The 27,209-nt window shown below is 41.6% G+C and overlaps 1 protein-coding gene across 9 annotated transcripts in view; it reads right to left on the reverse strand.

The window, feature by feature from the left end:
- Positions 1-27,209, reverse strand: part of FGF13 (fibroblast growth factor 13) — a 488,885-nt gene that overhangs the window by 178,081 nt on the left and 283,595 nt on the right. For 6 of the 9 annotated variants that reach the window (XM_023634065.2, XM_070258070.1, XM_023634066.2 and 3 more), the window contains one exon: positions 7,014-7,181. The exons of the other annotated variants lie outside the window; for them this stretch is intronic. In XM_023634065.2, the coding sequence (XP_023489833.1) occupies positions 7,014-7,181 (168 nt within the window). The remainder of the gene's footprint in view (positions 1-7,013; positions 7,182-27,209) is intronic. 9 annotated transcript variants of the gene reach the window in all.

Genomic DNA, 27,209 nt, shown 5'->3' on the forward strand with positions numbered 1-27,209 from the left:
AGGATGTCGGTCACAAGGTGGCAGATTACCACACTCCTATGGAGAAGCCTGATTATTTTTCTGAAAGTGCAGAGTGGCAAAGAGGCAAGGGAAATTCAAAAAGGTATGTGTGTGTATCTGCGTGTTGGTGGGGGGGAGATGGATACCTTACATGGCCACAAGTTCTAAAGGTCATATAAGTGCTCCCTGTCCAGCAGTGCCCTCTAATCACAGGGCACCTCCTGAAGAGGCCCATGCAATCAGCATGATAAGAATTCTGAATTGACAGCTGACATCACACAACAGACCTTACGCCAAGGTGGTTTTTTTCTAAGGCAGTGATTCCAACCCTGTTAGCACAGTAGAATCACCTGGGGAGTTTTTTAAAAATATCCACGTCGAGCCTCTGCCACAAGAGATTTTGCAGGGTTTTTGTTTGGACAGTTATTGGTTAGTTGGTTGGTTTTGGTCTGATGTTGGGCTCAGGCATCAATAGTATTAAAAGGTCCTCAGGTGATCCCAATGAGTAGCCAAAGTTGAGAATCATCTAAGTAATCTAAAGCAGCACTACTCAAAGTCCGGTCCACAGGCTTAGTGCTGATCTGTGAACTTTGTCACCAGGCACATTTTTCATTTAGTTCAGCTGACAGTATTTTTCACAGCAAGATAGCAATACTTTCTTGATAAAGGAAGCAATGCACTGATTTACATTCTGGCACAAGCTCCTTATGTTGTCGTGGACTGGTAACACAATTTCAGATCCAGCACTGATCCATGGACCACACTTTAAGTAGCACTTCCCTGAAGATAGTAGATGGGGGTCAGAGAGAAAAGGAACAGAATTCATTTTCAAAAGTGTGTTACTTCTCAAAGCCTAGCTCTGATGAGAATACACTGCTCAGTGGAGCCAGCATGGCATTTCCCAAAGAGTGCTGTGAGATGTTAATAGGTCCTATGAATAAAAAGGGTCTGGCAGCTGGAAGATGTCGTTTACCACTGAATTGTCCAAAGTAAGATAGATTCTCAATTGTAAGACTCCTCAAAACCTTTAATATACTCTTACGCACTGTGACTCTCTAAGAGTGGAGTGGAATTTGGAAAACATGTATTTGATCACAGAATCTGTCTTTTCACAAAGCCATACAATCAGTGTTTCATGAATCAGTTTGGAAAGTATTGATCCGATAATTATTTAAGAACATGTGAAAGAGAGTATAGTTAATTCCTGCATTCTCTTCAACCAGGCAAGCAAGTTATCATTTGAAACAAAAGACAGAGTTAAAACTGAGGCTGAGGTAGCAGGACACTCATATACCTCCTTAATACAGGCCGACCTCCATATACTAGTGTTGGGCTTGATTTGGGGCAAAAGCTAAAAGTCATTCAGGCTATGCCTTTTTGGATGTGGAACAGAACCTATCCGGGTCATACCCTGCTGGGTCAGAAAGGCAGATTTTCTTAAGTGGTTTATCAACTGACTGTGAAGAGAAAAAACAAGAATTGCTGATATCAGACCCCCAGAAGCTTGTTGGCAACGCAATCCCTGATGTAACAGCTTCGAATAGGGCAGCACCCGCATAGACGGATCATTTCCAGATTTTTTCAAGTATCAGCACTTAGATTTTGACTTTTTTAAAAATCAAAATCACCACCATATACTGATTTTCATCCAGTAGACCTTTCAGAGCACTTGCCCAGAGCAGTGTTATCTTAAACATAAATACTTGAAACGGGTCATAGGTGTTGGCTTCATACAGGAGAAATACCTGCCTCCAATACTAACCGATGGAAACCTCAGTAAAGAGAGTTGTAAAGGAGAGACCACTCCTTCTCAGGAAAACACCACCACCACCTTGAGGAGAACACCTAGACTCAAGTGAGAATGGAAGCCTGTAGCTTTAAAAACTGAATCATTAAAGAATGAATGGTTGTTAACTTCTCCTGTAGAAGCCAGCCTGGGGACTGAGTTGAGATGCATGTGTCTAATAAGAATAATAAATGCCCATCCTGGCCTGAAATCAAATTAATGGATGTTAACTATACTTCCTTGATCAAATTATGAGTTTTCCAGAGAGTAAAAACTATCCCCCAAATACGACTTAATTTCATGTTTGCTGCCATAAGTTGGGGAAATAGGAGAGAAGACAGAATGTATTTCAGTGTCATTACCAGTTTCCTAATGTTACTAGGACATTAAGTTGTCTTCTAAGAAGTAGTTGACATGCAAAGAAGAAAAATACATTTGAACACCTTTTGGGGCGAGGATAGTGTTTCCTCATTGCTCATCACCAAGGCCTTCAGATTTGGGCTTTCATTTGATTTCAATATGGACCACTGTTTTAATCTTTCCTGTAACTCTACAAATAAGCTGCCATTTGCTTCAATGAGCAAAGAAAACTTTCTAGTGTTGTTTTGTCATCCTTCAGGTCATAAGTCAAAGGGAGGGTAACCCTCAATTATAGTTATTTTGAAATGAAAAGATTAAGAATAAAGTCTTTTATCTCTTCAGAGTCACCCAAACATGTGGCCCCATGTTTTCCTAATAAAATAGGAATATCCCCTCAACTCTCATCCTCAAGGGGACAGATAGGAACCCAGTTACATCCTGCCCGAAAGTCAAGACACTTTCAGGTGTCAAGCATCAGAGATTGCTTAGTTTTATTGAACTATTAATTCAAATAGTATTAGACCCATTTTTCTCAAAAGGTAAATTAGTATTAAAACGAGGAAGAAACACAACAGTAGACAATAGAGTTGAAGAAAAGGTAAAAATGAAAATAAAAACATTTCCCTCAGCATGTTCCTTAATTCTTCTATCTTCTTCCTCTCCTACCATTTAGGTAAGACTGATATTCATGGTGACATATGCTCCTTCAGGGATAAAGAAACCAAGGCATTATCAGAGTAACAGTCATTGTGCTAGTCACAAATACGCCCCCTTAACATTTGGCACACAATTTTGCTTTCTTTTGGTTAGCGAACGCTGCTCAACTTCATCGCCAGTCTGGAACACAGTTTCTCTTCTCCTCCAACCAAATTCACTACAGTTGGATGCCTCGCTGGATAAAAAGGTTACGGATGTCCTGAAGGAGATGGAATGTATATGTATATATTTAAATCACATGAAAACAGGATTGAAGAAAAGAGACCAAATGCCTGATTAAAAGATGGTGACAAATCTCTAGCTCTGTAATATTTTCCTATATTGTGTTAACTCCTTCAAGTTTATTGTTGTAATCATGATTTTCAATCCTAAAAGTAAATGCTGGGAATCCATGATTTATTTTTCTTTGTAGATTTTCAACAGTATCTACCTGCAAGCATGTATATCTCGGTGTGATTTTTTTGAACCATCTTTAAACAACGGTAAATGCCCAATGACTGGCATTTAGGCAGCAGAAACTATGCTGATAATAGAACGGCTTTCAGAAGTTACTCTAAATCAGTGATTTCATTTTGACATACATGACAATGAAAGAAAAAAATGAACAAAAACTAAAGCTATGAAGATTATACTTTCTCTTGCTAAAGGCTCCTGGAAGAGTAAGAAAAAGATTTTGGTAATGATTTCCACTCTCCATGCAGCTTTCTTCTAACAAAGAGCGTTGCTGGTCCTGGGCCAAATTAGACTCTCAGATATTTGTATGTGCTTCTTCAGCCAAATTCCAGTACTCACATAAGATTACATCATAAGTGGTTTTTATGGAAATAATCACATCACTGAAAATCACAAGTATTTGGAACAGATTAAAGAACTTATTTTGGAATTGGCTACTCGGAAATAGAAACTTGTTTTTGGCAAAGTGTAATTTGGGATTAGTATATCCTGGAAAGCCAGTGAGATAGTTCAATCCTTCTATGTTTTATTTTACATGGATTATGAGGGCCCTAGATACGATACAAAAATGTCTTTAAAAAGATAGATGCCTGTGAACAATTGTAAATAAGTTATGTGTAGCAAATCTCAGGTGGTCATGAACTATGGAAATAATTTGGCCCATACCAAGACATCACCAATCAAAAGAAACACTAAGACTTTGCTGATAATAATACAAAAATAGTTGGTCGATTTTATCAATTCAGTAAAGAATAAAACAATTGCAGCTGTATCATAATACACATAAAGCTCCCTGACCTAACTTAATCATTTCTAAAATTTATCCAATTCAAACTTTTATTTTCCTCCAAAATTTAAATGAATTTTTCACTTGAAGATTGTATAAACACATCAGAAGAGGTCATACTGGTGTACCGGCATTGCACAGATCAAGCAATAAATGGCTTAACCACCCTGTCCATTGCCTTCACCTGCAGTGGAACTGGTGGGCATTCACAGCCAAGGTCAATTAAGGGCTCATGCTTTGGCACAGAAGCATGAGAACTCTCTTCCAAATGTTGTCTAGAACTAAGATTCTATCCATTTGGAAGAAAGAGGTCTTTTATTTCTACTAGTTATAATAAAATGTTACAGCAACTGTAAGAGAGAACTGAAGACTGTACCTTATAGTATTTAAAAATCAGTCTTGCAAAAATCTTCCAGGTTGCCAGAATGACCACTGAAACCTTCCAAACCCACAGTTACTTCACCTCCTGGAAATGACGAGCTTCGGTATCTTACATGAAGTAAGCATGTTAATTTCTTGGCATTGTTTATTTATCCACGGTCGCTTCCACAGCATGTTTCCTTTCACCCCCATCTAAGGTCTTCTGGATCCTGTCAATTCGTGCAAAGATCAAGTGTTTTCATTTCAAGGTCCGGATTCACCATTACATTGTGGGACCTTGTTTGAAGGGGGTACAGTAAAATTGTAAATAGTATTAAAATATCATCCCAGAAAACCTCTAATGAAACTAATACTATTTACAAATAACCCATAGGAATAAGGAGGGAAATATTAGCTTCACTATTCCAAAGGACCTGGCAGAAGAGCAAGACTAAGAGAAATCTTCAATCTGAAAGAAGATAAGGCCCATGTCAAAGTATACGAGTGAAAAGATGACAGCCACATTAAGCAAGATGGCAGCCACTTAACGTGTAGATGAAATGACAGATTAAAAACTATCCAAACCTTGCATAAGAGAGTTTAACTGCTATCCATTCTCTAAAGAATTCTTAATATCTGAAAACATTCATAACAGTATTCACAATACACTCCAGATGATATTTTGAAAATTAACACTTCCTGTCAAAATTATACATAGTAAGAAAAGAGACGGGATCTTAAATTTACTTATTCAACTGGTTTTTTAAATCTGAGTATTGCTAAAGCAACTTGAAGTGAGTAGAAACCAACTGCTTGACTGAATTTAACTAGCTGCTTCTTACATGGCTTATTTTTCTTACCCAAATCAAATTCTGTTTTTCAGACTGATGTGCAAGTAGAAAAACAGTATAGTATCTATAATACATATATATCTAATTATGCTATATATATTTAATATATATAATTATACAATAAACAGTATATATCTATAATACACATACTGTTTTTGTAGTTGCAAATATATATATACACACAGACACACATAATTTCAGAAAAAAGAAAGCAGAAAATATTGGAATGCATTACATATAGTAAAATAATTGTCACTGGTTGAAATTTTTTGTTTCATTGAAACATAAACTCAAGTTAGTATCTTCTCTACGAAAAGATTTATTTTACTCACTGTAAAGGATCACCATTTACATTTCCAGATGAATGAGTGTTGACATCAAAACTCATACCCAAAGTGAATAGCTTGGATAACAAAGTATGGGTAGAAAACAAATGCAAGTGCTCTATTCCACTGCTGAAATAGAATTAAACATAGAAGAATGCACACTTCTCATTTTCTGCCAATGAACATTTAAAACTCGATTTGGAAGTAAGGAGAAGAAGAGACTAAGATGTAAAAATTTGCTTCCAAAACTATGGACTAGAGTCAATTTGGGGTGATTTTCTTACACACCAAACTTTAAACAGAACCACATGGCAGTCTTTGCTAGGTCAGAAAGACAGTTGTAATGAAGATACCCATAATGTTGCAATAGGGCAACCTGAAATGAGAACAAGGTTGCTTTTAGAAATTGTACCAGAAACATTTATGCAAACTGTACACCAACTGCCAAAGCAGAGGTGAATTTTGCCACTTCCAATCTTATTCATTGGTAAACTGCATTGATACCATTTGATATGGGGGGAACACGGGCAGTTTTACACTAAGTATTTAATTAGCATACACAGTACACTTCTCAAATGTCATTTTAGAAGTTGAGATGCACACATGGCAAAAAGTTTACCACATTTTGCGATGTGAAAAACGTCCCTGTTGATACATGCAAAAATGTTGGAAAAAATGAACCAATATTCTTTCTGGATAGAGAAGGTACTTTAGAGAGAGATTTGCAGCATGGATTGCGATGAACACCTTATCAACCTCGGTTTAAGTAACAGCAAGTGGTTTTCCAATCCTGTACTTGAGCTGAAAAGAAAAATAAACTACTCATCGTTTCCTTGAGGCATGCATTTCACTATGGCAAAGTGCAACTGGGCGTGCATTACATACGAAGTCTGGGCCTGCTTCAGCGAACTAGGTAGATCATGAGCATTCTTCGAGCGCAATGCAGAAGCTTTATGGAGTGGAGGAGAGTTGGAAAATTTGGAACAATCTTCTCATTATTTCATTTTTGAAGTGCCATTCCTCAGCCGACCGCTGCTTCAGGAATGCAAGGTGATGGGAACAGACTTGGCCAGATGTTGGCTACAAGAGCAAGCAACTTTAGCAGCCAAAATGGGGCAATGTAATGACACCAGCTGAAAATGTTTCAGCTACGAGAAGCAGGAGATGCTGTGTGCTGTGCCGGAAATGACTGTATTATGCAGTGTCCCATCTGAGACTGCATAACACATTCACCAGGGAGCCAAGGGGTCTCCGAACTATGGTAGGCACCGAACAGCACACAGCACACCAGAAGGCAACGCACAGTCAAAAAGAAAGAGAAAGAAAGAAGAAGAAGAGAAAACAAGCAAAACACGCGTCCGTCGTGCACAAACCTTCGGGCTCTGTGTTTTCTTTGTGGTGTACTTGCTTCAGCGGGCAGCAGAAGATTTCGTGACACTTAGCACGAAAGGGGGACTCTTTTTTCTTTAATTCCGCAGATTGGATGGAATCTTGCCGTAACATAATGTATTCCTGTGTGCCAGGGGGGGCGTCATCCAGAACTGTGGTCACCACATAACAAAATGAACTCAAGTTAGAGCTTCATGAAGGCAGCGAACGTCTTATATCCCATCTACTCCCAGGGAAGACTAAAGAAAAAACATTCCCCAGAAAAGTTTCAAAGAAAAGCATTTAATAGCTGGGTGATTTTATTTTTAGGGGCTTAGTTGAAAATCCTATAGCCCTGGCAATAGCTGACTCAACTATATACACCTCTATTGCTACCACAAGGAAAATTTAAGCGTTACACTGTGCCAGAAGTGTGATAAAATATTTTCATACCAATAACCATACTGCATCTAAATAAACACCATATAGACTTTACATGTTTCAATCGGAGACATAATATGAATATTTACAGGTGAAACTGGCTACTGTCCACCAATTATCAATGTATTCATTTACGTTTCTTTCTTTGGTCTCCTCCTGGCCAGGGCCTGACTTCCATGCGGTATATCCTGAATCTAACAGAAGAATGAAGCGTGCTGCTCTTTATTCTTTGATTTCCAAAGAGAACTGGGGCTGTTGCAAATATTTTTTAGATATTCAAAACTCCTTAATGAAGATAAGAAATTCCAGTCGAGAGCCTAATAATCAACATTGGATCAGAGACCCATCTGGTTGAATTCTGGAAGAGCAGGGCCCAGCTCACTAATTTTGGCCTTAGATATACACCAAGCCACTATCAGCTCACATTTTCTTTCTAGGCCCTTTGTACATTTCCTAAGCAAGATTGTGAATTTCTAGCATTTCCTCTCTGCAAAAACAAGGTGTCTGCTTTTACAGGGTCCACTGCAACAGTTTTTAGCCTGATAACCACCCACCAAAGTGGGTGCAAATTTGATCTGCATTTGCAGAAACGGGGAACTGACCTTAGAATGGATTTTTTTCTCTTTCACACCCTTCCCAATGAGGCCATTCCATTTTGCCAGCCGTGAGTCAGTGCCTCTAAAGCTGTGATTAATGACTTGCTGACTCATTATACTCCCCCAAATGCATACACTTAACATGCATTTAGGATGACTGATACCACCAGCAAACTTCTTATGGGTAGAATAATGCTGTGGTGCTTGCAAAATATAAACAGCTGATGGCTGAAATTAGATGGGATCTGAAGCTTCTGCGTTTGGCCAAACATTCCCGGCTCATTGGCTGGGATCTTAATGGGCTTTAAAAACTTTCTTTCATGTTGGGGTAAAAATGGTATAAAAACCAACCTAACTTTTAAATTAGTATTGCGAGTTTAGAACAAGTTCTTGATAGATTGCCTGTGTGTGGAATTGTTGTCTTCCTTTATAAGTCATTAAATTATGCAAGAAGGTGATGAATATTTTAGTCAGTTCTCTTTCTATTTTTCTCTAGCGTTCAGCATCAGTAATCAAAAATATTATATAGACATACTACCACAGCTTTTCCTGGCAGAGAGTTCCCTTCATCTACTACGAATGTGACTATAACTTCTTAGAATCTTGTTGTTGAATGCACATCTTTGCTAGCAACAGCTGCTGTTCAAAACATTTGCAACCATTTCCTGCCATGAGCAGATAGTTATGATAATATAGACACTTATCAAATTCCACCATCACAGCTGGAGACAAATTCTGGCTTTACCATCCAAAATATTTAAAGAAAACCTCCCAAACTTGGAACTCTTAAAAAAAAAAAAAAGAAAGAACACCCATGATTATATAGAAGCTGAGAAATTCCATTTTCATACACTGTACATAAGAAATATTTTAAGATTAAAGGACAACTGGAGGATAAAAAAGAAATGAACGACTTTTTGATAACATCGGCAACTTCTTATTCAGAAGTACATGATAAACATCAGTAAATTGTCTTCCATTTTCATTTTTCAATACCAACAATGACGTCACAAATTGGCATTTCTGGAGATTAATGGCAGACTGAAGCTAATAGCCTTTGGCTGACTCTCCAGTCATCAGCTTTTCCCAGCTGGTCATTAATTCCCAGAAAATGCCCTGCACTGCCATCATTATTGTTTAATTAGCTACAACTGGTTATCTGTAACATACAACAAAATTCTAGTGAAAGCGATATGCTGACTGATACAAGAACCAGCCCAAAAATTCATCATAATGGGGAAAGGATGAAGGTCACAAAAGTGTAGGATAATTGCTTTCCACAAAATTCTCTCTCTCTCCTGTTCATTCTCCAAATTGAATTTAGCAAATGCAAAAGGTGCCAAGATGAGAGCATTTAAGGAGCCATCAGAATAATAACCACAGGCACAGAACATTTCCTTGGAAATAGTGAACATCTGGGAGTTAATGGCTCAGATTTGGGTCTCAGGCTGTCTCTACTCAATGCCCCAAACATCAGTCAATTCAGGCAAAACAGAAAAAATAATAGTCAATCCATCAATAGCTTGGTGTCATGCTGACACAAGAGCTAGAAACATTTTGGACTTTTAAACCATAAGTGGCATTGCATTGTATAGGGAACACTTCGCTTGGGTCTACAAGATCTCTGAACTTGAGCCTATTTTGGAGGAAAATTAAAACTATTATGTCAAATCCATTTATTCCCAGGGCTCCCTCAAGTAGGACAGTGGCTGCATGTGCAATTGACAGCAGCAGGACTAACAGGGAACTTCACACAGGACCCCAGCACTAAGGCAGGTGGGTACCTGAATTCTACTTCCCTAAAAAATTGATGAGGATGCAATGCTTCCAAAGGGCAGTAGCTCTAGAAAAGGGAGAGTAGGCTTGCAAAGAAGTCATCTCATCAAAACAGGAAAAAAGAATGAGATTCTTCTCTCCCTGAGTTAGTCCAATGTTTTTTGCCTTTTCCCCCCTCCTAGCGCATTCTCTTCTTGCACACAGCCCTGTCATCAGAAAACCACTCCTCCTGTTCATTTGAACCATTTGTCCATTCAATGACTCCTACTGCCCTTCCCAAAAACAGATTCATCCAATCTTGGAGGTGGACCAAAGACTCCAGTGATTACGTACACAGTGGGTTACACAAAGCTTTCTCTAGTTTCAGAGGTTCAACTTGATTCTTCAAGACAAATAAGATGGTAAGAGTGGCTCATGGTTGATTTCCAGACCACGGGGTCCCATGCTTTGATAAAGGCTGCTGAGCCCCATGACAACAGCTGCCAAGGAGCAGGCCTTTGCCCAGAAATTGTGCCCACATAGCCAGCGCCCTCGGCCTTGATCATACAGCCCCCCGACTCAGGATTCCAAAGTCCCACAAGAGTAGTAAAGAGTTGGAGGAGACAAGTGCACACATGCAAATCCACACATCCACAGACACGCAGACACTGACAGGTGGCATACTCAGACAAAGCAGTGACAAGAATTAAGTGACTTTCGTGGCGGGATGAGAGCTATGAGCACAATTTATGGAAGAGCTAGTTCCTGCTATAAAAGGTGTACTATTGACTAACCATTAGGTGGGCAAGCCTGCATCTAGAATTGGTTTCCTAGTAGCAGTGCTAGACTGGCACTAAATCATCCCCATTCTCCTCGAGGCTTCTTAGCATTCACCAAGATCAAGGACAGGGTGGGAGGGCAGTCATGGCAAGGGAAGAGTTTAAGTCTAAGCCTGATGACGTGGCCTGAGCTACTCATGTCCACAGAAATACAATATTCCCATTTCAAACTAGACATAACAAAAGCACTAATCTACATCAAAACTTAATCATTGATGAAATAAAAAATGCCAATGCAATGTACCTTTTAAATGCGTTTTTAATTAAAGAAGTTAATCATTTATCCCTCCTATGTTTGGAAAATGCAGTTCTTGTTTTACTCTATAACTTATCAATAAATATAACATTGGCTACATAAAACCGCTACCCAAGTATTTAGTTGTATCACAAACACTACAACGTAATTCTTGATGCCATTCCAAAAAGAAGTTTCTTTACAGATAATTTAATACAACCCCTTTGTCTTAAAACATAAGGAAAATAGAGCTCAGGAAGGGCAAGTGGCTTGACAAGTCACACAGATATTGGAAAAGCCCAGCCTAGAAGTTGGGATTCCAGTGTGTTTACCAGCAAGTCTAAAGCATAACTGCTTTGTACAAACATTGACATATTGAACAGGGGTCAGGTTCTTCAGTATTTCTTAGCTTCAAAGATTAGCCCTATCTCCAAAAATTTTTTCTTTCTTTATTCAAAGACAGAAAGGCAACCAGAGACAGCCTAGGGAACTATTTAGACAATGCTACAAAGGCACCTGCCCCCTCACCAGGCCACTGTGATTTGCAAGGTTTCATGGCTTCAAGCTGGAAGCAGTAAACAAGCCCTCAATTATTTGATGATGCTGTTTTTTGCTTTTAAATGAACTCTTAACAAAGATGATTCAACATACTTAATTAATGATACATGATTTTAAATCAAAGCAAATCTGAGATCAGCAGGGCAACAGAAACAAATACAGCCACAGGACTGCCAATCAAAGTTACCAGAAGTGTATTAGTAACTCCAACAACTAAATAGTTAAAAAAATCTATGAAACAGAAAATATGGCAAAATATACAGATTATCAGATGTCCTTACATAATAAGAAAGAAAGCGAGAAGGAAAAGGAGCAGTTAGTGCGATTCCTCTTCCACGTCATTCAGCAACTGTCATGCTCAACAGTACATTCAACCGCAGGATGAGTTAGCTCAATATCTCCGTTTTGCCTCCCAGCTAACTATTACTTATTTGTATATGCTATTTAAGCTTTTCTGCCACAGTGGATACAATCCAGATGGCAAGTTTAAACATAAATGAGTAACTTAAGTAAATAATTCCCTGAACAGAACTGATCAATACTAATGATCCACTGAACGGAACTGATCATTTGATTTGGCCAAGATCAAAACAAGTTTAAAATATTTCTAGAAATTTCAGTTACCTTCTCCTTTGCAATCTCCTCCATCTCCATTCCCCTCCCCCCCCAAAGCACTGTTAGGTCTTCCTCCTAATTTTCTGTTTGTTCAGGCTGTTTTGCTCTTTTCATAGGAGAATGAAATGTGATCTCCCTACCATGGCGACCCCCCATCTCCTCAATTCCACCACATGCCTCTCTTCTTGCTCACACAAGCTGTCCATTATTCTCTAGAATATGCCAGGATTTTTCCTGCCTCAAGGCCTTGTGCTTACTGCTCACTACAGCTCCTCCTTCATGTCCCTCAGGGCTCTACTTATTTGCCACCTTCTCAGAGGTGTCTTTTCAGCCACTTTAGGTAGGTTTGCATGATCTGTAATTATTTTATTTATGTATGTATGTGTCTCTTCTCTGACACTACCCACAAGAACACAAGCTCTCTGAAGCAGGAACACTATTTCTCTCATTTGCCATTCTACATGTGGGGTTCAGCACAGTGCTTCACTCATAATATATACTCAAAGAATTCTCACTAACCAAATGAAGGACGCCCTCTGCTTCATGCAGCCTTCCCACAAAGCTCAAGGAAACAGTCACCTCACTCTAACTCTTAATTTCCACATAACTTTTTAGGAAATTTATCTTGTCACGTCTTGGGACAGCTTTTTGGTTATCATAGGCTTTCACTGAAAAGTTAGATTGATAATTATTTTCATATATATGTCTTTCCTCCACAACTTGAATGCAAGTTCCCAGAGGGCAAGATGTCTCCATCTCTTTTGGTATTACCTTTGCTTCCCTAAAGGCCTACAACGCTTTGCACATGGTAGCTTTGCATGCGTAGATGAATCACTTCTGGGGAGAGTCACGTCTACCTTGAAGGCATGTGCTAAGAAGAAGTGGTAATAAATGGAAAGAGTTCAGCACATTGCCCGGCATCTGGCAGACACAGAGTAGTAGCTGCCATGGAGGAAATACTGTCTGTGACAGAGATGGGACTGTTGAGCACTGCACTCTGATGGTTAGGAAACCAGGATCCCCACCCGCACTCACCATCAACATTTAGGGTGCCCTTTGGAATGCCACTTCACCTCTCTGAGCCTCAGTTTTCTCATTTCAAAAATAAGTGATTTATGGGGCTGGCCCGGTGTCATAGCGGTTAAATTCACGTGCTCTGCTTCGGTGGCCCAGGGTTCGAAAGTTCAGATCCTGGGTATGGACCTATACACTGCTCATCAAGCCACACTGTGGCAGCATCCCACATACAAAATAGAGGAAGATTGGCACAGATGTTAGCTCAGGAGCAATATTCCTCAAGGAAAAAGAGAAATATTGGCAATGGATGTTAGCTCAGGGCCAATCTTCCTCAGTAAAAAAAATAATAAGAAGAAGTGATTTAGACTAGGCCAGAGTTTCTCAACATTGGCAGTTTTGACATTTGGGACTGGATAATTCCTTGTTTTGAGAGGCTGTTCTGTGCACTGTAGGATGTTTAATAACATCCCTGGCCTCTATCCACTAGATGCCAATAGCATCCCTCCCCAGCTTGTGACAACCAATATGTCTCCAGATACAGCCAAATATCCCTCCCAGCTGGATGAGGGCAAAATCGCCTTAGCTGAGAATCACTGGATGTGAGGACGGGTAAAGCCCCTCTGGTCTACAAACCTCTTTGGAAAGAAGTAGTACCAATCCTGGAAGTCCCTGTGTGACCCTTGAGATGCTCAGCATCCTGCAAGGACTCAGCTATTCCATTCAGGGGAGTTTGGCCCACACAGTCCACACCAAAAAGAGAGGGAAACACACTACTAAACATGACAATCATCCCGGTAACAGAAAGCCCCTGGCTGGCAAAATGTACAGCACAAGTGATACACTTCAGTGGGGCCCTTACTCAGCCTAGGGCAAAGGCTTTCTCTGGTGAGTGATGACATTGAGTAGCACTGATGGCGTTGCTTGACACTAGGTGAGTATCCTTGGGCACCTGCAGGTGGGGTCCGGCCAACCAAAGACCTGGCTCAAGTGGGGATAAGAAATAAGAAGAGGGGCTGGGAAACCCTCTCTGGCTTTATCTAAGGAGCTTTCTTGAAGGCCAGCCTTCCCACCGTCTAAAGACCCATGTCACCAGCGAGCCTGCATCCCCCTATTGAAGACAGAAATGAGTCCATTAAGGAGAAAAGTGGTAGCTTCTTCCTGCAGAGCAGAGTGCACTTTTAGAGGTCCTCTGCCCCAGCACGAATGACACATATTTTATCCCTTTTGCAATTCAAGCACAAAAGAAAGAAATGGCAAGACCAGAGAGAATTACATTCCACCCTAGAACACTGGGTACTGCTGTACATCTCAATGGCACAGTCAGGAGAGTTGACAGCAGCCTGTTACTTTCAGGTTTCCAGCCTTATGTCATTGCATTCCCCATTGTGCACCCTGTTCAAGTACAAGCCAAAATTAAGCATCCATCATACTCACATGGAAGGTTTGTTAAGACACAGACTGCTGGGCCCCCTCCCCGGAAGTTTCTGATTGAGGTGGTCTGTGGTGGGTGGGGAGTATTGGCATTTCTACAAGTTCCCAAGTGCGGCTGCTGCTGCTGGCCGGCCAGGGATCACACTTGGAGAATGACTGCCCCAGCTGCTCGTTTTCCCTCTTCCAGCTATCTCTGCCTGTCTGCATTCTCCTCCACACAGTACAAACACAATCTAAGCCAGTGGTTCTCAGTTGTGGTTGAGCATTAGAATCACCTGGAGATCTTTTAAAAACTAAAATACCCATGATGCCACACTAGACCAATTAAACCACAATCTCCAGGCTGAGGCCAGAGCACTGGTAAGTTTCCAAGGTCCTTTGGTGATTTCACTGCACAGCTAGAGTTAAGAATGACTGTTGTAGGGCCAGCCTGGTGGCGGAGCGGTTAAGTTCGTGTGCTCCACTTCTGTGGCCTGGGGTTTATGGTCCAGATCCTGGGCACAGACCTACACACCACTCATCAAGCCACGCTGTGGTGGCATCCCACAGACAAAATAGAGGAAGATTAGCACAGATGCTAGCTCAGCAACAATCTTCCTCAAGCAAAAAGAGGAGGATTGGCAATGGATATTAGCTCAGGGCCAATCTTCCTCGCCAAAAAAAAAAAAAGTGACTGTTTTAAGCCTTTCCTCACTTTCCCCAGTGAACAATCCCTCTCTCCCTGTTGGAGGGTGGGCTCTGGCACCTGATTATCTTACTATTTTCATTTCTTTCCACACTTCAGCTCAGGGTTGCCACACACCCTTGTGCAGTGGTGCTATTCACTGTGTAAAATTGTATAGCAGCACACATCTCTACACAGCAGCCCCATTCCAGCCTGAGCAACCACAGTGATTTGTCCATCGCTCTACCATAGCATGAATCCACCCCCACCCCGCTCTCATTGGTTTTGAATATGACTATCTCCTCACTAGCCAATTTTGCTGAACTGAGTCAAACCAAGCTCTATTCTTATTAACACCTCTTAAGATCAATGTCTTGGGCTGATGAGAACTCGTGTCTTTATCCCGAAGCCAGTCTATGATGTTGCATCTCTCCATCCTGGTCCCTCCTCATCAGCTCCCCACATAGGCTCCTCACCCTCGGAGTCCACACGGAGCCATTTCAAACTATATATATGCTGCAACCTCAACCACAGCGCAGTCCAAGCTCACAGTCACAAAACAAAATGGTACCAAGAATTCATTAGGACCATTCTTGGTGACTGGCCAGTCAAATATGCTGGCCTTTTATGACATCACAAAAGAGGAGTTTGGGCTACATTTTCCGGAAATTGCTTCCTTGAACCCTGCAATTCAGGGGTTCTCCACGCTAGCTGCAGAATCAGAATCACCTGGGCAGCATTCATAAAATGCCCATGCCTGGGCCCCACTCCAGGGATTCTGCTGTAACTGGTCTGAGTGGAGTATGGGCCTTGGTAGTAAAAAGCTTCTCAAGTGGTTCTAAGGTACAGCTAGGGTGGCAAACCAATGTGTCTAATTGAAGGAGCAAGAGAAAAATTAGAGTTACAAGCGTGAGCACAATTAGTTGCAGAGATGTTTTCCTGAGAAAAGAAGGAAGTGCTCTAGAAGAAACTAAGACTTTTAAGTCCTAGGCCCCTTAATTAAGCATGGAATACAAGTAGATCTCTCAAGGAGATAGTTTCAAAAGGCTTAGGGAATGCAGTAGGGTGTAGTGGTAAAGGCCTTATAATCAACCTGTCCTGGTTTCAAATCCCAACTCCAAGACCATAAGTGGTCTCAACAGTGTGACCTTGGGCAAGTCATGTATCCTCTTTGAGGCTTAGTTTCCTCACCCATCAAATGGGATGATAGCTATTTTTAAGTGAGGACCCTGAACCAGCAGCATAGGTATCCCCTGGGAGCTTGTTAGAAATGCAGGCTCTCAGCCCTGCCAAGTTCAGACCAACAGAATCAGAATCTGTATCTTCACAAGATTCTGAGGTGATTGCTATGCACATGAAAGTCTGAGATGCGCCTAGAACAGTGCCTGGCACAGAGTCACATAGTCAGTACTCAGTATGGGTTCATTCCCTTCTCCCCTGAGGCCAAGAACTATCTGGGTAGCAGTTAAATGTATATTCATGGCAACCCAGCCATGGGGAAGAGGAAAGAGCACTGGACTTAGAAGACGTCTGCCACCAACTGCATGACCTTGGGTATGTCAACTTCCTACCTTTTACAGATGACCAAACTGAATCACAGTGTTTAACTCCTAACAGGATTGTTTTAAGAATTAAAAGAGATGATGTGGGTGGAGGCGTCCAGCACAATGCCTAGCCCTTGTTAGGTACTCCATATGTATTAAGTACTCCCTATGTATTAACTGAGGTGGAATCCAAGTCAATGTGAAAGCGTCTTTACCAAGATAAAAATGTCAGTGACCTACACTCTTGCTAGTCCAGACAAGGCTTCACATGGCCTTCATTTTAGTTTTCTAACCAAAGCAGGGGGAATGACCCACGGGAGAAAAAAGATGCCTATACTGCTCACAGAATAATAAATTGACTGACAATGGTATTTCGTCCAGAATGCCATTTGGAATTTCTTGGAAATGTTTAATTGTGACTGGCTTCATTGAAAAATTTTATTTGGTCTCACTCATTTTGTTTTTAATGCAGAGTGCTTCTTGCCAGAGTCCTAGGGACTGAAACATCTAGGCAGCCTTTAAAGATTACTTTCAGGTTGATTCCAGGCATTGATTTGGACCAAATTTTGCCTCTTCCTCCATGCATAATCATGGGGGTCAGGAAGTGGTCTTTCTCTTTAGACACAGTAAGCTAAGCGGAGGGTTCCCAGATAACTCACTGCCCCATGCATATCGTTCCAGCCAGCTCTGCCTTCTACGTGTGTGTGTGTGTGTGTGTGTGTGAGGCTAGAGACGTGCCTTTGCTTTTAATAACTGTTAGTACAGGAGCTCCAGTTAGGCTCACAAAATGATGTCATAACTACTCACAGATACTTTCTTGCCTGACATCTTCTCAGCCTTTGATCTTAAGACCTTTCTTGGGCAACATCGCAGGCTAAATTGCTACAGAAAGCCTATTTTCTCCTATCAGTCTTTTCCATTTTAAGAGCATTAAATCTCAGAGGACTGAGGTTTCCTGGCCAATAGACAATAGAGTGCACTCTCAAGCATTACACCCATGTCTCCCTAGCAAATGTGCTCATCGACACCAAACTTCTCCACGTGGCATGCTAGAAGAGTCCTGCTCTACTCCTTAGCACTATGTCCTACATATTTTTTTTTTAAAGATTGGCACCTGAGCTAACAACTGTTGCCAATCTTCTTTTTCTGCTTTATCTCCCCAAATCCCCTCTATACATAGTTGTATATCTTAGCTGTGGGTCCTTCTAGTTGTGGCCCTTCATATTTTTATTTCATGTTTTGAAAGCTAATCCCTTATTCGAATCTCATGGTTGCTCCAAGTCTCCTGGGACATCTTGAGAGCTCAGGATACCTCACCTCATGGGCTCTGCTGACAGCCAGGGATTCCTTGGTCCTAGTGATAAGTGACTGGAAAATTATATTGTAATGTTGCTTAAAAATTATATGACTTGGGGCTGGCCCGGTGGTGCAGCAGTTAAGTTCGCACGTTCTGCTTCAGCGGCCCGGGCTTCACGGTTCGGATCTCAGGTGCGGATATGGCACCGTTTGGCAAGCCATGCTGTGGTAGGCGTCCCACATACAAAGTAGAGGAAGATGGGCACAGATGTTAGCTCAGGGCCAGTCTTCCTCAGCAAAAAGAGGAGGAATGGCAGCAGATGTTAGCTCAGGGCTAATCTTCCTCAAAAAAAAATTATATGACTGGCAGAGTGGTCAGTGCCATCAAACTCACCTCTATGTCTCTATACTCCCCCCGCCCACGAAAAGGTGTCTAAGTAGCAAACTCATTTTACTTTATTAGTCAGGAAACGCTACCCTTATTTTCAAGCAAGCAGAGTTCTCATATTTCCCCTTCCTGCCAGTGTTCTGTGATCATATGTGCTTCTGTCACTTACTGGTGCCTCCTTCCCCACACAGCGACATGGATGAAAGTCCACTCAAGTACATTAGCAGCCCATCTTGACCGACCCTTTGGCAGGAACCACAAAGCAAATTCCAATATATGGGCTGATCTATAAAAACCATTTCTCCAAAACTATAAAGTATGTGTGTGTCCTTGTGGCTTTATGCACCTGGCATTCCATGTAATGTGGCTGTGCCAGTGATTCCAAAAGTAGTAAAAGAAGAAAGAAGGCAGAGGAAAAGAAGTGGGAGAAGGCTTTCCCAACCGATCAAGACATCAAGACATAAGTCCTGGAATGTCCTGTTTCATTGAAAATATGCATTGGTTAAATCCTCCTCTCCCTAGTTAGTCACGAGCTGCACCAAGCTCCTCAAAAGGCAGTTACTTCAATTAGGCCACAGCAGCATATTCATCAACTTTCAAGCTCCAATTGTCCTCAAAACCTCCAGGAAATGCACTTCTCACCTACATGCCCTGGAAGAATTCTTCCCCCTTAGACAGTTAAAAGAGGCTTATTTTTAGCTAATGGAAAGCATTAAACAAAATTTCCCAATTAAAATAGCTGAAACACAGACAATAATTCTAAAAAAGAAACATTCCAATTAAATGAGTGCTTTCCTTTGCACTCACGCCCGCCGCAGTCTCCAACTCCCCATTCAGTAAATAGACCTGGTGTTTCTTCTCAGGAGGGCTGTCCCCGCCGGGATTTACTGATGGAAGAATATATTGGGCCAGGTTAGAACCCACTCCAAATTTGTTTGGGAAGAATCTCAAAGCAAATGGTATTTGAGTTTGTTTACGCTGGGCAGCATTTCTGTTTAAGAAAAAGGCATTACGATTATTTTAAAAGCCTCGAGCCATCAAACGTCCTTAAAACGGCATTTAATCATTTAGGTGTAAAGGAATCATAAACACTGAGATTAAACTTCCCCCTCATTCCCTACAAATCCAGCTGGTTAACTGAGGCTTCAGCAAAGGAGCACTTGGCCTCCTCTATCCTACTAAAGGCAAGGTCTTCTGAGGTGGGCTCTCAGCTGGGTTTGGTGCTCACATTTAGAACACTAGGAAGGCTCACGTTATATCTGAAAAAGGAGTAAATCTGAGTGCCTAGTGTGAACTATGCACTTTCACATATTATTTCCAGTATTCACAGTAACACGAGGAGGCAGGTATCATTATCGTCCTCATTTGACACACGGGAAACAATGTCAAAGAGGTTACGGAACATGTCCAGAGTAACCCAGCTACCAAGGAGCAGAACTGGGATTCAGACCCAGGTCTTCAGGCCTCCTGAGCCTAGACTCTTACTCACTACACCTTGTGTCATGTTAGTTTGTGTATCTGTGGTGGGCAGAATAACGGCCCCTCAAAAGATGCCCATGTGCTAATCCCTGGAACCTGTGACTATGTTACCCAAGGTGGCAGATGTAATTAAAGTTGCTAATCAGTTGACCTTTAAACGTAGGCGATTGGCCTGTATTATGCAGGTTGCTCCAAGGTAATCATATGAGCTCTTAAAACCAACAGGGGAAGGTAAAAGAGTAGGTCAGAGAGACGAAAAGGAAGAGGCAGGCCAATTAAAAGTGTGAGAGGACTCAACCTGCTACTGCTGGCTTTGAAGAAGGAGGAAGGCGGCCATGAGCCAAAGAATACACAGCCTTTGGAAGCTAGGAATAGCCTTCAGCTGACAGCTAGCAAGGAAATAGGGCTCTCCAACCTATCGAGAACTGAATTCTGCTAAATACCAAAATGAGCAAGGGAACAGATCCTTCTCTAGAGCTTCCAGAAAGGAATGCAGCCACGTCAAGACCTCAGTTAGGACAGGGAGATGCGTTTCTGACTTCTGACCTACAGAACTGTAAGAGAAGAATTTCGGTTGCTTAAGCCACTAAGTTTGTGGCAATTTGTTATGGCAGCAACACAAAGCTACTACAACATCCAAACCTTAATGCTGAAAACCTAAATAGGTTCTAAAGCTATGAGGCTTCTACAGATATTTTAATAACAATAATCAAACACTGTATGTGGAATTGACATATCTTCACCATCTTCAATCTGAGAAGAAAATATACACAAAGATGTTTCCTCTGGCATTTTTACTTTCCATTCCCTCTCATAATACTAACTTTCAATATTCATTCAACAAATACTCATTATTCTCTCAACAAATATAACCTACTACCAGGCACTATTCAATCTACACAGTGTACAGAAGATGGAAAAAAATGTAGACAAAAACACCTGTCCTCATGAAGTTTACACATTTGGGGCAGGGGAGGGTGGTAAACATAGTAAATCGGTCAGATGAGACTCCAAGGGGCTCTGAGTCACTGATGGGAAGGGAGCTGCTCTGAATTGCTGCTACACTCATATACAGAAGAAGTAAACTTGTACAAGTTAAGCTTCTGACATGTCAGTTAGCTTTCTGTTACTGCAGTATAAACTAGCCTCATCCAAATAATTCAGAAAGCCTCCCTGAGAAGGTGGCGTTGGAGCAGAGGCCTGAAGGAAGCGCAGAAGAGAGTGAGCCATGGAGACATCAGGAGAAGAGTGCTCCCAGCAGAAGGAACAAAATGCAAAGATACCGAGGTAGGAGCATTTTTAGCAAACGAAGGAGGTCAATGTGGCTGGAACTGAGAGACTGAAGAGGTGAAGTCAGAATAGTGACAGGAAGCCTGCTCATGGAGGCCACTGTAATAACTCTGGTTTTAATTCTGACTGGTGGGGGGCCACTGGATGGTTTCAGGCAGAAGAGCGCTTTGATCTGGCTTATGGGTTCTAAAGCTCACTCTTGCTGCTATGTAGAGAACAGACTTCAGGGAGGAAGGATAGAAGTGTAGAGACTGGTTAGAGACAATATAATCCAGGCAAGAGATGATAGTAGTTGGTACTTAGTGGTACAGGTGCGAAGAAGTGGTTGGACTCTGGATACACACTCTAAGAATTTAGACTCTTACGAACAGAAGTTATGACTAACAGTATGCAGCATCTAACAACACTATTTAATATAGATACCTCTTGATAATGGTAATTCCATGGAATATACACTGCCCAGAGGGACAATATTTACTATAGATTAGCGAATTCTACTCTTTAGGCATAGGAGAAGAGACCTCTCCTCACACTTAGCTCTCCTCTGCAGTTTCTTACTGGATGAAATATGTCTACATAGAACACGATCATGTAGGTACCCAGCAAACATTAATGCTGCAGGAGAGTATTAGCAGCAGTGATGGAGATGATGATGGGCAGTTTGCATAACAACATTCTTGAGAAATTGATTCTCTTGAGCCTTTATGCCATTCTTGTTTCTCTTCTATAAATCTATTTTCCTTCTGTCATTATGTCAAAGATTCCAGCAAACAAACTTAACACTTCAGGTGCTAGTGGGGGAAAGGAATGGTGGGAAAACCTTAGAACCGAGGCGCCTAGACTCCTAGCCCAGCTTAGGAGCTTACCCCTCACTATCCAAGTCACATCCTCTGTGAGCTCGGATTTCCTCAAATGGAGTTGACCAGATGATCTCTCAAGTCTTTTCCATTACTTCAATTTGCGGGGAGGTTCTTCCCTCTCCTTGATATTTTCTTCAATATGAAGCTCACTAGAATAACACTGCAGGCATCTCTCTGCCCATCATTCACTCTTTTCTGGATGGGGTACTGGTGAGCTTTTAAAAGGAAAATTAGCATCCCTAGCCTAGCCCCTTCCTTTTTTCTGTTCTCCTTGGGAGCCAGCTCACAACAGAAAGCATAAATTCTGCTCTGCGCCTCTATGCATTAAGTTTTGCAGGTGGAGGTCCCATGCCAGGTGAGGGATAGGAGACTAAGACAGGAGTCTGCTATGGCCCAGAGCTGCCTATGACTGAGTTGATATATGTGTCTAATTATGGGGTTGATCGTTAAAATGTCCACTTCTTCACAGATAAAAGCCTCGTCTCCTAGTATTAGCTTTATTAAAATAAAGGTGATATTTGGTTGTTCATACATCTTTCTCTTATGACTTGTTTCTTAATTGGTTCACAATTTGAACAGAGGAAGAAAAGTGTTGTTTCTCCCCCAAAAACCTCCCATCAATATTTGTGAATGCTCAGAATAATGGCTTCTAGAGTACCGGAGAAGTCCTAAATCCTCTACAGAATGTGAATCTCTTCTGGCCAATTTGGCTCATGGCGGTTACCATTGTTTTTCACGGCTAAGGTCAGTACCAGGAGGCCTGCACTCATAGGCCAAGAGAAATGGAAAGGAGAAATGAGGACAGGAAGACGTAGAAGGGAGAGGAGACATGAGTGTGTGCCAGCTTGCTCCTTCACAGATGGAAGGAGCAGGCAGCCGCATTAATTTAAAAACCTGGGGCTGGCTCCGTGGCTGAGTGGTTAAGTTTGTGTGCTCTGCTTTGGCAGCCAGGGGTTTGTCCGTTCAGATCCTGGGCGTCTGGGCATGGACCTACACACAGCTCATCCAGCCATGCTGTGGGGGCATCCCACATAGAAGAACTAGAATGATCTAGGATATACAACTATGTGCTGGGACTTCGGGGATAAAAAAAAAAAAACCCTTCTGCTAGGGCCAGCCTGGTGGCATAGTGGTTAAGTTCACACTCTCCACTTCGGCAGCCCAGGGTTCATGGGTTTGGATCTGGGGCTGGACCTACATACCGCTCCCCAAGCCATGTTGTGGTGGTGTCCCACACACAAAAAATAGAGGAAGATTGGCACAGATGTTAGCTCAGGGACAGTCTTCCTCACCAAAAACAACAATAATAAAAACAATAAAAATAAAAATAAAAATAAATAGGGGCCGGCCCCACGGCAAAGTGGTTAAATTCACATACTCCACTTCAGCAGCCCAGGGTTTTGCTGGTTCAGATCCTGGGCGCGGACATGGCACTGCTCATCAAGCCATGCTGAGGCAGCGTCCCACATGCCACAACTAGAAGGACCCATAACTAAAAATATGTAACTATGTATCAGGGGGCTTTGGTGAGAAACAGGAAAAATAAAATCTTTAAATAAATAAATAAATACCTTCTGCTGCCATGGAAATCACTAGCTATTGATGATTTTCTTATATCTCACAAGAACCCCAGTCAATAGTCCTATTTCAAAGCAGCAAGAAGGGAATGGAGAGGGATAATATAGGTCATACACGGGGATAGGGACATTAATGCAGATGAGAATTCATTCCTCTTAGATTGCACTGGAGCAAAGTGTCCATACTGGGAGGCAGCACAAGATTCCCAAATCTGACCTCCCTGTCTTTTCTGAGGGTCCCTGCCAGTTAGTCCCTTCTGACAAGCCTCTAATGTTTACATTAATTAGACTCATACCGAGAAACCTAGTCATTTGAGGAGTGCCTGTTGGCACCACCAGGAAATTGAGAGGCTGGCCCGGTGGCGCAGCAGTTAAGTGAACACATTCTGCTTCGGTGGCCCAGGGTTCATCGTTTTGGATCCCGGATGCGGACATGGCACCGCTTGGCATGCCATGCTGTGGGAGGCGTCCCACATGTAAAGTAGAGGAAGATGAGCATGGATGTTAGCTCAGGGCCAGTGTTCCTCAGCAAAAAGAGTAGGATTGGCAGCAGTTAGCTCAGGGCTAATCTTCCTCAAAAAAAAAAAAAAAGAAAGAAATTGAAACATACCACTCTTCACAAGCTTGAGGAGTGGGGGAGTGGAACTATGTCCCAGTTCTCATACTAAAGATGGCCCTCTGCTTTCTCCTTAATGGAGAATTCAGTGGAGTTCAAGATTGCATGCAAGAAAGCCAGGGCAGAATGTTCCACACAAATTCTCTCCCAGCCAATTAGGCATTTAGTTGCTGAGTGGTGGAGGAGGTACATTTAGAGTTCCTATGAAATACAGAAGCATCACAATTGGTAATCTTTCAGAGTTGTCTAAAGAGCAGTTCTTTCCTCTTTCCCAATGTCTTTGCATAACACTTGTTTAACTGACAACTCCATAAAGACAAGCTTAATGCATGTGAGATATTCTCAGAGGCTTGAGATATCACCCTTGAGTCAGTCTCTAGGTGGCAAAGAGATCCTCAGGTCAAGCTATGGCAACCTTGACAAAATGTTTTGGGCTGACACCAGGGTGGCTCACCCTCAGATCCAGAAGTGGCAATAATCATAGACTGACCCGCATGCTACTTTGGGTTGCCAACCTTTTTCTGCAAGCTATTTCTTTATACTTCCCTCTGTTCTGTAGGGAACTTCGGGACTCCCTTACCAGATTTCTGGTGAGCCAAAAAGGAACACAGTTTTCTTTTTGATATCCATATTTAGGGTGGTTGCAATGAACGGAGGAAGCGGCAAAGGCAAGCTGAAGAGGCAGTAGGCACGCCTAGCTGGGAACCTCCAGGAAGGGAAGGCCTCCTGCCTCTGCTCCCGGCTTCATCTTTGCCTCTTTGCCGGTGAGCAAGTGCAGCTTACTTCTCTTCTCGCAGAAGCTCCCTGGAGGCACACAGACTAAAACACGGTAACCCCATTGGTAATGCGCTCCAGCAATGGCTGTAGGAAACGGCCTGAGGAAAGCCCCTCAGCCCCAACTCAGGTTCATGGGAAAGGCAGGAACTAGATGAGTCCTGTTGCCATAATAATTGGATTAGCCCCACTTGTCAGGGAAAAGGGCATGCAATTATTGAAGAATACTATAATGGTTACTTTTATGTGTCAACCTGATTGGGTCACAGGGTGCCTAGATATTTAGTCAAACATTACTGTATTTCTCTGAGAGAGTTTTTAAATGAGATGAACATTTGAATCAGTAGACTGAGTAAAGCAGATTGTCCTCCCTAATGTGGGTGGGGTGGGCCTCATCCAATCAGATGAAGGCCTGAATAGAACAAAAAGGCTGATTTTCCCATAAGGGAACTCTTTCTGTCTGATGGCCTTTTAACCAGATCATCAGCTTTTTTCCTGCTTTCAAACTCAAACTGAAACATCAGCTCTTCCTGGGTCTCAAGCCTGCTGGCCTTTGGACTTGAGCTACACCACCAGTTCTCCTGGTTCTTGGGCCTTAGGACTCAGACTGGAACTAAACTATTAGCCTCCTGGGTGTTCAGCTTTCTGACACACTCTGTAGATCTTGGGACTTTCCAGCCTCCATAATCGTGTGAGCCAATTCCTTATAATTAATTAATAAAATAATAAATAAATATAATATATAATCCCCTCCCTTAAAATGTGAGCAGAACCTGTGATGTGCTTCTAGCCAATACAAGATGGCAAAGTTTAAAGAGATTTTTAAGATGTAATTCAGGTCCCAGATCAGTTGATTTTAAGTTAATCAAAAGGAAGATTGACCTGGGTGGGCCTGACTTAATCAGGTGGAAGTATTAAAAGAGAAATTTCCATGCTGACCTTGAAAAAATAAGCTGCCATGCGGGAAGGGCTGAGAGGGGGCCATGTGGCAAGGAACTCTGGGCAGTCTCTAGGAGCTGAGAATGGCCCCTAGCTGACAGTCAGCAAGAAAATGGGGAGGCTGGTCCTACAGGCACAAACAATTAAATTCTTCCAACAATCGCATGAGTTTAGAAGATCTTGACCTTCAGAAAGAAATACAGCCCAGCTAACAGCTTGATTATGGCCTTGTGAGATCCTGAATAGAGGAGCCAGCTATGCCACGCCCTCCAAACATTTATGGGATGTAGGGACTGTATCAGCCGTGCATGTGCTGTTGTTCTGAGGCTTTAATTGTTATGACCAAAGAAACAGGCGGTGGTGATGAACCAGAGTAATCAGGATGGATCTCTCTCCCTATGTGTTCTATAAAGATTATCATGATAAAGAAAAACAAGTATCTCAATATTTACCATTAGTCACCTCAGAAAGGTTACAACAAAAGAAAAAAAATTCTAAATAGAATTTCAGTAGACTAAAGTGCAAGTAATATTTCTTCCATTTGAAGTAAAGTCAGTCTAAATACGAAATATAAAAGACTCCTTTTTATGAGCAATTTTCTATTCTCAGAAGACACTCATTTGTGGTCATCTTTATTTTCTGTTTCAGAGAAAAAGATTATTTGAAAACACTGTCACTTTGAAATAATATAGCCACTTTTGAATAACTTCATTTTTAATTGGAAAAGATTTTTTCTTCATAATACTTTTTGTTGTGGTAAAACATGTATAACATAAAACTCGCCATTTTAACCATTTTTAAGTGTACAATTCAGTGGTATTAATTATATTTACCATATTATGAAACCATCACCACTATCTATTTCCAAAAATTTTTCATCATCATAAACAGAAACTCTGCAACTATTAAGGAATAACTCCCCATTCTCTTCTCCTCATCCCCTGGTAGCCTCTCATCTACTTTCTGTCTCTACGAATTTGTCTAAGTGGAATCATACAATGTTTGTCCTTGAGTGTACAGCTTATTTCATTTAGCATACTGTTTTCAAGGTTCATCTATGTGGTAGCATGTATCAGAACTTCCACTGTGTGTATGTGTATATATATATACACACATTGTTTATCCATTCATCTGTTAATGGACACTTGAGTTGTTTCCAACTTTTTGCCATTGTGAATAATGCTGCAATGAACACTAATATACAAGTATCTGTTTGGGTCCCTGTTTTCAATTCTTTTGGGTATATAACTAAGAGTGCTGGGTCACATGGTAAGTCTATGTTCAGCC

Source organism: Equus caballus, chromosome X (genome assembly GCF_041296265.1).
Source record: "Equus caballus isolate H_3958 breed thoroughbred chromosome X, TB-T2T, whole genome shotgun sequence".
Taxonomy (NCBI): domain Eukaryota; kingdom Metazoa; phylum Chordata; class Mammalia; order Perissodactyla; family Equidae; genus Equus; species Equus caballus.